The 12,179-nt window shown below is 35.3% G+C and overlaps 1 protein-coding gene across 6 annotated transcripts in view; it reads right to left on the bottom strand.

The window, feature by feature from the left end:
* Window positions 1–12,179, bottom strand: part of DOP1A (DOP1 leucine zipper like protein A) — a 104,834-nt gene that overhangs the window by 46,398 nt on the left and 46,257 nt on the right. For all 6 annotated transcript variants that reach the window (XR_004056746.1, XM_030928441.1, XM_010358274.2 and 3 more), the window contains 4 exons: window positions 10,467–10,656; window positions 7,365–7,463; window positions 1,318–1,417; window positions 443–552 (listed from right to left, as the gene is read on the bottom strand). Coding sequence is in view for 5 of the 6 variants with exons in the window: in XM_030928441.1 (XP_030784301.1) it covers window positions 443–552; window positions 1,318–1,417; window positions 7,365–7,463; window positions 10,467–10,656 (499 nt within the window). In the remaining variant the exon portion in view is untranslated. The remainder of the gene's footprint in view (window positions 1–442; window positions 553–1,317; window positions 1,418–7,364; window positions 7,464–10,466; window positions 10,657–12,179) is intronic.

The following is a 12,179-nucleotide window of genomic DNA, read 5'->3' as shown; positions in this document are numbered from 1 at the left end:
TCACTCTTTTAAAAATGCTTCAGATACCATGTATTTTTTTCTGTTTATTTGAAATTTGAAATATCTTAAATAAACATAATTGAATTAAAAATAATATGAAATAAACTTCTCCAGAGCTTCACAGGAAATAGCACAGGTCCTGACTCATTTTTGGAAAAGCTCCAACTTTCATTGAGCAGAAGGTGAGAAGCTGCAACTATGTTTTACTAAAGTAATGAAAACAACAAAGTAAGAGAAAAAAAGTGTTTTGTCCTATGTGGTAGTCTAACATATGATTATTATTTTACAGGCATTTGCTCGTTATAAAAACTCTGGGGAAGTTTGTAGGTCTTGTCTCCATCCCTTCAACTGTGAATTCAATTAAGGCAAGACCTTGTCTTATACTTTTTCAGTACCTCTAGTGGTCAGTAAGAGACCAAAGAATAATGAAAGTATTCATTACCTGGACCAATAATTCTTTTGAAAAGGTAGTGAAATAGTAAGTGGCATGTTCTTCGGGATTACTGTGTCTTGTGCTTCTGGGTCCTATGATAGCACCGTTGTTATCAAAACCTCCACAGAAACAAATCACAAAATTACTTAAAATGGAATTCTCAAAACTGTTGTTCACTAAATACCAAAACAGCAAAATCTCAAAACAGCACTAAACACTTACCAATTAGTAGCCCATTCAATGTCAGCAAGAGAGATCATTTTAGATAGTTTAATAAAGGGAAACCAATTCAATACGTAAGTATCATAGTATTCTTCCAGAATTATCTTTTTTTTTTTTTTTTTGGCCAATTTTACTCATAGTGAAATAACTGGATACTCAGAACATCCACATTATGTTCCCTCACTCTAGGCAGTAAAGAGTTGTGAAGACAGACAAAACACACAAAAAGCATGGAAAACCAAAGTGTACATATGTATTACTGCCTGAGTGGGACATTAGTATGATGTGTAAGACAATGGTACTAGTCCTGATTCCTTTGATGAATTCAAAGTTTTGGGTAGTATGCCAGTATTTTGATTACCAGCTCATTCTTCTTTGCCTACTAACTTATAGTAACACCCACCTCAATTTGTAAGGGGAAAAACATCTTGTTAAGGACAAGGGAACATGACTTTACGAATTCAAATAGCCTCTTCAACTATAAAGCTGCTGAAATTTCTTCATACAATACACAACTAATACTGTTTATATTTTTATTGTCCATTTACACAAGAAATTTTAGTTTTTAAATTCAAGAAATACATACAACTTGGTAATACTTATACATGACAAATCTCCCTCCATTTTTTCCCCAATTATGACCACAGACATCAAATACCTACCAAGAAGCCATGCATAAAGTCTTCGATTCAGAGACATATCCCTCCTTAGCACTACATGAAGGGCTGCTGACAAGATCCTGATCATATCCGGTCGAGTGGCCTGAAAGTTAGGAATATGGTTGTATTTAACAATATACAATACATATTTTTTTCCTCTTTAAATTTGCCCTGAAATATGCTTAGAACATTAGGGTGTATGGAGTACTTTCATGTATTATTTCAAACAGGGGAATTATTACTTCCATTTTACAGATTAGGACACAGGAAGAAAGTTAGGTAACGTGGCTATTTAGCTGCATAACTAAAATTATAACTTAATTATTTTAACTTCCAGTTTGAAGTTCTTTATCTATACAATGAAAGCAAATTCTGACATAAAACAAATAAAATGGAGCAAGACGGAACAGACACAAGAAAATCATATGCCATTAGTCTTTCACATTTATAATGCTGTCACCTGGCTATAAACTCCTTAGACCGTCACCATCTTCATCCACTCAGTCATTTATTCTTTTTAAAAATTTTTATCTTGCAGTATTTTAAACATATTGAAAAATACAGAAAACAACATAATAAACCGTTTTCTACCAATCATCCAGCTTTAATCTTAATTTTTCTCTCACTTTGTTTCATATCTTTTTTTTTTTTTTTTTTTTTTTTGAGACGGAGTCTCGCTCTGTCTCCCAGGCTGGAGTGCAGTGGCCGGATCTCAGCTCACTGCAAGCTCCGCCTCCCGGGTTTACGCCATTCTCCTGCCTCAGCCTCCTGAGTAGCTGGGACTACAGGCGCCCGCCACCTCGCCAGGCTAGTTTTTTGTATTTTTTAGTAGAGACGGGGTTTCACCGTGTTAGCCAGGATGGTCTCGATCTCCTGACCTCGTGATCCGCCCGTCTCGGCCTCCCAAAGTGCTGGGATTACAGGCTTGAGCCACCGTGCCCGGCCATGTTCCATATCTTTTTAAGAGAAATAATTTTTTTCTTTTTTCCAAATATCCTTAATTCAATGTTTAAAAAAATGATTAAAGGACATCTGGTAAATTTATAAAAATCAAAATAGAAGAAAAGCAACTAACTTGCTATTAATTTTCAGAATACTGCCAGATAATTGCTCTACAATAGAATCTTGGAATCTGAGAATTAGACAATAATGTGGAAACTGACTAGTTTAACAACCACTCTATAAGTAAAGAACCTAAGCCTCATAAGTTCTTGAGGTTTTGGCTAAGTGCTTAGCCAAATTCAAATACCTGGTTAGTGACCCAGCTAGATGGAGAACTCACTTCTCCTTAATCACAGACCAGTGAACTTTGTCTTATTACCATGCTTCCTGATAGAATTAGAAAGGATTCGCCCAGCTCATTTGTTTTAAAGGAACCTTAGAGAAATAACTGAGATGATACAGAACACAGATCACCAACAACTGACAAATTAGGTTCACGCCTTTGAACACAAATGTCTTCTATTGATCTGTACAATTCTGAAAGTACGGTTCAAGACCCCTAGGTATCTCTAAGACTTTTTCAGGGGGTCCACAAAGTAAAAACTAGCTATTCATATTCATAACAAAACTATGCATATTCATAACAATACTAAGATGTTATAGGGCTTTTTGTTCTGTTGACATATGCCCTGATCATGCAATAGTGGATAAAACTGCTGGCACCTTAGCATGAAAAGAGGCAGCATAGCAGTAGCACCCACTATACGTGTAATCATTATACTTTTACTGCTATGTACTTGTATCAAAATCAAAAAATATCAACCCTTGAGTGCATGTCTTTTAATATTCTGTATAATAGAGTGAAAGATACACTTAAAGTATTTCTGATGTGGCCAGGCACAGTGACTCATACCTGTAATCCCAGCACTTTTGGAGGCCAAGGCGGGTGGATCACAAGGTCAGGAGATCGAGACCATCCTGGCTAATGTGGTGACACCTCATCTCTATTAAAATTATAAAAAATTAGCTGGGCATGGTGGTTGGTGCCTGTAGTCCCAGCTACTCAGGAGGCTAAGGCAGGAGAATCACTCGAACTTGGGAGGCGGAGGTTGCAGTGAGCTAAGATAGTGTCATTGCACTCCAGCCTGGGTGACAAAGCAAGACTCCATCTCAAAAAAAAAAACGTACTAAATGTACTTCTGATGTATACTGAAGTATGATGGCTGCCTCAAGGAAAAGCAATTGTATAACTGAGTTGTGAGCTTAACTGCCAGTTTTCTCAAAGAATGCCATTTTTACCTGAAGAATTACTAATACGAACTATGATTATTCAGGCTTGGACATTTTGTAGTCATTTTCTCAAAGTGAGGCTGTCACTGCAAGGAAAATAATATTAATCATGACAAATAATAAAAGTTGAGCTTCTAAGAGAAAAGCAGAATTATAGAAAACTTGCATTTAGACTGAAACTGTATTTTTTGGGTTTTTTTTTTTTTTTTGAGATGGAGTCTCGCTCTATAGCCCAGGCAGGAGTGCAGTGTTGCAATCTCGGCTCACTGCAACCTCTGCCTTCCAGGTTCAAGCGATTCTCCTGCCTCAGCCTCCCGAGTAGCTGGAGTTACAGACATGTGCCACCATGCCCAGCTAATTTTTGTATTTTTATTAGAGCATGGGGTTTCACCATGTTGGCCAGGCTGGTTTTGAACTCCTGACCTCAAGTGATCTGCTTGCCTAGGCCTCCCAAAATGCTGGGATTACAGGTGTGAGCCACTGCATCTGACTGAAATTGTATTGTTTTGATTTCAACTGGTTGAAAGCTTCTCAATACTGGGATTAAAAGTTTCTCCCAATATCTAAAAATCTTTACTGATGAGATCAGTGGCAATAGTAATAAACATGATTAGTATTGTATAATAAAATGTGAAAACATTTGGAAAATCTGCATAATTCAATAAGCCAGTATTTCCTTAATATCCAATCATGATGTTACAAAAGCACATATGACTGAAAGATCCACTGAAAGTACAAGATAGACCAGTGGATTTTAATGGAATAGAATATGAAAAGTTCATTGATATAGTTTAAGACTCAATATTGTAACTAATTTTTAAAATCTATAGCTTCAAAGTTTTCGTATAATATCAAAGAATATGTAATTTTAACAGAAAATGCTACTGAAATACTCCTCGATTTTCCAACTACATATCAATGTGAGATCAGATTTTCTTCACATACTTTAACCAAAAGAACAAATCACAATAGACAAGCTAACCAATACAAGCAAAAGATTTTTGAGGACCTTCAGTACCTTTAAAGAGTATAATGGGGTTCTACAACTAAAGCATTTGAGAACTTCTGATCTATCCAACATAAGATATGAAAATTATATTGTCACAAAATCTTTAAAAGTACAAATGTCTCCCCATCTTATTTTGGGAGAAAAACTACTCTTCTTAAGAAAGTAGGAAGTAGAAGATGTTAGTCAAAGGATAAAAAATTTCAGATGGCAAAAATAAGTTCAAAAAGATCTACGGTACAACGTGGTAACTATAGTTGTTAGCAATGTATTGTATTTTTTTTTTTTTTTTTTTTGTGAGACGGCGTCTTGCTCTGTCACTCAAGCTGGAGTGCAGTGGGGCGTTCTCGGCTCACTGCAAGCTCTGCCTCCCAGGTTCATTCCATTCTCCTGCCTCAGCATCCTGAGCAGCTGGGACTACAGGCGCCAGCCACCACGCCTGGCTAATTTTTTTTGTACATTTAGTAGAGACGGGGTTTCACTATGTTAGCCAGGATGGTCTGATCTCCTCACCTCGTGATCCACCCACCTCGGCCTCCCAAAGTGCTGGGATTACAGGCGTGAGCCACTGCGCCCGGCCACAATGTATTGTATTTTTTTTTTTTTTTTTTTTTGTGAGACGGAGTCTCGCTCTATCACCCAGGCTGGAGTGCAGTGGCTGGATCTCAGCTCACTGCAAGCTCCGCCTCCCGGGTTCATGCCATTCTCCTGCCTCAGCCTCTCGAGTAGCTGGGACTACAGGCGCCTGCCACCTCGCCCCACTAGTTTTTTGTATTTTTTAGTAGAGACGGGGGTTTCACCGTGTTCGCCAGGATGGTCTCGATCTCCTGACCTCGTGATCCACCCTTCTCCGCCTCCCAAAGTGCTGGGATTACAGGCTTGAGCCACCGCGCCCGGCCCAATGTATTGTATTCTTAAAAACTGCTCAGAGTACATTTTAAGTGTTCTCACTGTAAAAATGTGTGTGAGGTAATGAATGTTAATTAGCTCAATTTACAGATTCCAGAATGTATACATATTTCAAACATCATGTTGTACAGGATAAATATACAATTCATGTCCATTAAAAGCTAAATTTAAAAAAAAGAAGTTGCTTCTTGATTACAACTGATATCACCATCTATTTCTAATATGAAAAAAAGTCTATTATAATCTCAAAGGTGTAAGTACTACAGATTTGGGTGAGCTTTCCAGGAAACAAAGAAGTGTAGCAGTCCATCTCACTGCTGAAGTTCCTAACAGCAATCATCCTTTTGGGATATGGTAATGAAGGCACTGTTAAGTCACAATTATAATAAAATCCATACTCGGATTGTATTCTATTATATGTAAGACATAGAGGGAAAGTGGAACACTAAGGTACCTACATTATAATTCTTATTCAGTTTGATACAGTTAGAAGGAGAACTGTATTAGAATTGGGTAGAGTAGTGGGGAGAAAAGTATTAGAATTATAAGATTATTAGAATTGGGTGTATACTTTTAAAAAACATTCAACGAAGCTATTGTTTTCATAATACATATTATAGAATGTAAGAATCTAGAACATTTTGGCTGACAGGATTACAGAGAAGGCAGAGTAAGAAAGTACAGGCTGAGAAAAGCTTACGAAACACTGATATATTAAGATTACAAATTAAGTTACTCTTGAGTCTACTATGACTTAATTCCTCAGATCTTGTTGAGACATCTGTCAATTGAGGGCCTAATGATGTTGAATGCCTGGAAGGTAAGAAAGCAATGGGAAAAGTTTAAGAGTGAAAGTCAATAAATTTTTTGGATAAAGATCCAGACAGTACATATCTTAGACTTTCAGATCACATACATTGCTTTGCCATATTCTTCTATGTTTTCTAAGCCTTTAAAAAAGCAAAAACCTTTCTAAACTTTTGGGCTGTTTGGCCATCCCTATACTAGAGCATTGCTGAATTTAGATTTTGCTGAGATGACTCAATAGTTGTTTCTGTGAAAAGCCAGAGGGCAGAATAAAGTCCCTTGGTTGAAGGGTGAAAGTCTCAAAATAGAAACAGAGTAGTTTATGTTCCAATAGGGAAAGTATAGACAATGAAGTGTAGAATTATTTAGTTACTAATATTTCAATATCAAATTAAATAAAGTAAAAGAAAAATGTTAATAAAATAATGAATAAAAAATTGGCCAGTCATAATGAAAATTCACTACAGTTATCTATTCATCGCAGTTCTTATGAAAACCTCAAATAATAGTCCTTTTTAGGAATAAATAAAGGTTTAGAACTCAAAGGAATTTAGATCATTTCTTTTAAAATGAGAGCACTGATTAAATTAAGTTCTAGGAATGAACTTCGTTTATGATTTGTCAAGTTAGTTGCACTTATTTGTAATAAAAGTACTATAGAATATCACAGAGACTAAACATGTGGCTCTTAAGTTGTAGTCAACTCTGCTAAGGGTCTGGCATGCATATTAAAATCACCAAAACAAGATAACATAACATCAGTACAGATGATGGCTGGGTAGAAGGCCTGGGTCTCAGTCTTGGCTTACTCAGAGTTAGCAATAGAGAACCTCTTGCTTTTTATATGTTACAACTTTTTTCAAAAGTATGAAATAATCTACTTCAATTACCATATTCTTATCAAATAAGTCAAGCTTTTATCTTTAGGTTTTTTTTTTTTCACAACAAATTCCACTCCTTAAAAAGGAACTTATTTTCTATGCGTTTACTGATTTATACAAGAATTCAACACACATGCCTTTAAAAAATAACTATACATTATCAATCTATAGTTTTCCAAGAATGCCTTATAATAATATCAGCGTTAATATTTTACCTGACTCATGTGGAAAGGAAAACAGAAGAGTATGAGGTCCAGTGTGCTTCTCTGTACAAGTACACTTGAGTCTTGCACCGAAGTACTTACTGCTTCTACCTGAAATAACAGCATCTTTAATCTATTGTCTATTAGCTGAGAATTTTTTGCCATGAAAATGTAACAACTCTTCATTTTCTCAAAAGTATGCTTCTGAGGATCTAATCAATAATTAAAGATATTTACATTATTTTGAATAGTAAATATATCATGATGGTTTAAAAATTAAGAAGTACATAAGACTATACAGCACAACTTCTAACTATCCAACTTCCGTTTTGTAGGCAAGTTTTACTAGTGAATATTTCCTGCAAATACAAGAAAAACACCATACATATATTCCAAACCTGCGTTTTTCATTTAACATGTTTTAGAGATCTTTCCTTATTATCAAAGAGCTTCATTTCTTAATGGCCAAAGTATTTTATTTCATACATGAACTCTAATTTATTTAACCAAGTTTCTAATCATGCGGACTTATACATTTCTAAACACTATTGTAAATAATGTTGCAATATATAATACTTACATAACATACATCTGTAAGATAAATTGCTCAAAATAGAATTGCCAGGTCTTGGGGTATGTGCAGTTACAATTTAAACATCATAATGCTGTTGGGCATGGTGGCTCACCCCTGTAATCCCAGCACTTTGGGAGGCTGAGGTGGGTAGATCACTTGGTCAGGAGTTGGAGATCAGTCTGGCCAACGTGTTGAAACCCTGTCTCTACTAAAAATACAAAAATTAGCTGGGTGTGGTGGTGCATGCCTGTAATCCCAGCCACTCAGGTGGCTGAGGCAAGGGAGTTTACTTGAACCCTGGAGGCGGAGGTTGCAGTGAGCCAAGATTGTGCCACTGCATTCCATTCTGGGTGACAAAGTGAGACTGTGTCAATAAATACACAGCATAATGCTTTATATTAGGTTTCTATCACCTTATATTCCCACCAGTTTTACATGATAATTTGTTTCTCCTCCACATGCTTGCTTAGCCATATATATATATATATATATGGTGTTTCTTTTTTGTATTTTTGCCCATCTGACATGAAAACTGGCTTGGTGTAGCTTAAACTTTTATTTCTTTATTACAATGTTGATCATCTCTTTATGTCTGAATTATTTTTATTTCCTTTAAATTAATTATATGTTCAGATTCATTTTCTACTTGTTTTTATTTATCTATAGTAGTTCTTTGAATATTAGACAGAATACTCCTTTGTGATATTTGGGAAGTATTTTTCCATGTGTGTCATTTGTTTAAATAAGTAAAAAATGATTTGCTTAAAATTTCCATTAAATCATTAAAAAGAAATGTAACAGTATACTTTAAAACCTGAATTTAAAAAGTGTAGCCATTTTGGAAAACAGTTTGGCAGTTTCTAATAAACTTACACATTGAAGAAAAAAGAGTAAATCTCTGGTACCTTGGATTAGATAATGGTTTCCTAACTATAACACCAAAAGCACAGGCAGCAAGAGAAAAAAAATTAGATGAACTGGACTTGATCAAAATTAAAACTTTTTTGCTTCATGGGACCCTATCAAGAATGTCAGAAGACAATCTACAGAATGGGGGAAAATATTTTCAAATCATATATGACAAGGGTTTAATATCCAGAATATATAAGGAACTCCTACAATTCAACAACAAAAAGGCAAATAATCTAATTTTTAAGAAGGACAAAGGATTTGAATAGAAATTTATTCACAGAAGATATACAAAGAGCCAATAACCAACCACAAGATGTTCATTGTTAGTCATTAGGGAAATGCAACTCAAAACGACAATGAGAACACTTTATACCCACTGGGAGGACTGTGATAAAAAAGACAACAACAAGTGTTGGCAATGGTGTGGAGAAACTGAAACCTTCATAGACTGCAAGTGGGAATAAAAATTGGTGCAGTCACTTTGGAAAAAAGTTTGCCAGTTCTTCAAAAAGTTCAACAGAGTTACCAAAAAACTTGGAAATGGCACTACTAGATGTATACCCGAAATAAACGAAAACACATGTCCATACTAAAACTCATACATGAGTGTTCAATCGGGCATTATTTTTAACAGCCAAAAAATATAGAAACAACCCAAATGTCCATCAGCTGATTAATGGTATATGAACACAGGCCAGGTGCAGTGGCTCATGCCTGTAATCCCAGCACCTTGGGAGGCTGAGGTGGGTCGATCACCTGAGGTCAGAAGTTTGAGGCCAGCCTGACCAACATGGATTTAAAGAACACAAAAAATGAGTCCACTTATATACAGTATGGTTTATGTAACATTCTAGAAAAAACAAAACTATAGAAACAGTAAACAGATCAGTGTTTCTAAGGGCCTGGGAGTGTAGAGGAAGGGGAGTGACTGAAAAAAAAGGCACAGAGGACTTTTTAGGGTGATGTAAATATTCTGTATCTTGATTGCAATAGTGGTTATATGACTCTATGTACTTGCCAAAATTCAGGTAACTCTACAGTGTAAGAAGGGCTAATTTTGGTGTACATAAATTAACTTCAATAAATCTAACCAGAAATATGCATTAAAATATCAGTAATGTCATAATCATATGGGGAAAAAGTAAATTATGATCAATCAAATTATTTAATTTTTCAAAATGATCCCTGAGGGTTTTGTATTCCTTGCTCTTATTAAGAGTATAGCACTCTAGAGATACAAAGCTTGCCCTCTCTTGTTAATCTTGAAATTAAAAAGAAAAATACTGTATAAGTAAGTAATAAATGTGATTTTTCCTCCTATTATCTTTCACTATCTGTTTTAGTACATCTTCTCACATAAATTCCATATGGAATCTGGCTATATTACTTTATCTAAAATTCACTTCTTATAAAGAAGGCTATGAGGCCAAGGTGAGAGGATCACTGGAGGCCTGGAGTTAAGCTTTTAAAAACAATAATTATTATTTTGGCCTTTAATTTTCCTTGATAAATGTAAGCTCGATGAAAATAGGAACTTTGTTCATTATACAATCCTCAATATATGTCTGGAATAGTGTCTGGCTCTAAAGAAATATTTGTGAAATGAGCAACCATATTTTTAGACCTACCATTAGCTCAATATCACTGCCAATTATATAAAGTTGATCTTCCATAGAAAGCTTCCTGTTTAAATGGGCAAGAACATACGTGATTCCAGGTAAACGCACAGCAGGACTGGTGAGAAGACTACCCCACAGGGCACTGTAGAATGCTGACTGGTCCACAGCAGCAGCAACCTTTTCCAACAATGTATTTGTTCTGAGGTATAAATAAAGTGGTTTAAGAAGGGAAACACTTAGTCTCATATTTTAAAAAATAAATCGTTCTTTTCCAAAAATGTATGCAGACATCCGTGTTACAGTCATATGTCCCACCCTGGAAATAAGTGTGATAGACTGAAAGAAGAATATACTTTAGAGTCAGAGGACTGAAATTAAGTCCTGGCTCCACCATTTACTAGCTGTATATGTTGAGGAAGTCACTTCATTGTTCTTAAAAGTTCAGTCTCCTCATCTGTAAAATGAAGAGAACAACAACAACAAAACACTCCACCACAAGACCTATCTACCTCACTAGGTTGTTAAAGTACTCTAAGTAATAAAATATCATATACATTTTAGTTAATAGTAATCCTATAGTAGAATAGATGTTCTGTTGACTTTCTACAAAATCTTAAAAGGACATTTCAAATCTTTCTTTTTGAAATCACACACTAAAAAGTTTAAAACTTTAATGAATTAGATCTATGATAAAAATCAAAGATGCCTTACCACTTTAATAAGGAATACAGTTAAAGATTACTTTTTAGAAGAGGGAAGAAGTGGGGGGGTGGGCTAAAAACTACCTATTGAATACTATGCTCACTACCTGGGTGAAAGGATCATCCAAACCCCAAACCTCAGCGTCATGCAATATACACAAGTAATAAACTTGCACATGTACTCTCTGAATCCAAAATAAAAGTTGAAAAAAATTACTCTTGATTTATTTTTAACATAGGATAAACAATGCAGTAACATAAAAGTCTATTACACTGTAGTATAGTGAAGAGAATTTGATGAGTCATACTGTTTACTTGCTACTTAACACTGTAATTTCTTCTGGCCTCAATTTATCTATGTGGTAAAAGAATAACATTTACAAATTCTTTTATAAAACTTATATGGAATACCTAGCAAAACATTAACAAGATAAATCATAGGATACCACAGTTATAAGGATCATTATTCAATTTCTATGTTAAATTTTTAATTGTAACTAGCAGAGTTATAAGTGGTATCAAGTCCATGCTTCCTTAAGAGAAAAGTAACTATTTTAAACAAAACTGATTTCCAAGCTAAATGAAATAATTTCATATTACATTTATGAAACTGTAGGCAAATAAGTAAAAAAGTAAAATTAATAAAAGAGGGTCGGATGCGGTGGCTCGCACCTATAATCCCAGCACTTTGGGAGGCCGAGAGGGGTGGATCATGAGGTCAGGAGTTCAAGACCAGCCTGGCCAAGATGGTGAAACCCTATCTTTACTAAAACTACAAAAATTAGCCAGTCGTGGTGGCAGGTGCCTGTAATCCCAGCTACTCGGGAGGCTGACAGGAGAATTGCTTGAACTTGAACCTGGGAGGCAGAGGTTGCAGTGAGTTGAGATCAGGCCACTGCACTCCAGCCGGGGTGACAGTGAGATTCTGTCTCAAAAAAAAAAAAAAAAAAAAAAAAAAAAAAAAAAAAAAAAAATTAATAAAAGCAACTGATTAGCTTTGAGGACAAAATTATTTTTTCCC

This window comes from Rhinopithecus roxellana, chromosome 4, assembly GCF_007565055.1.
Source record: "Rhinopithecus roxellana isolate Shanxi Qingling chromosome 4, ASM756505v1, whole genome shotgun sequence".
Taxonomy (NCBI): Eukaryota; Metazoa; Chordata; class Mammalia; order Primates; family Cercopithecidae; genus Rhinopithecus; species Rhinopithecus roxellana.
The sequence above is the reverse complement of the archived record's forward strand: the minus strand, read 5'-3'. Positions and strand labels throughout refer to the sequence as shown.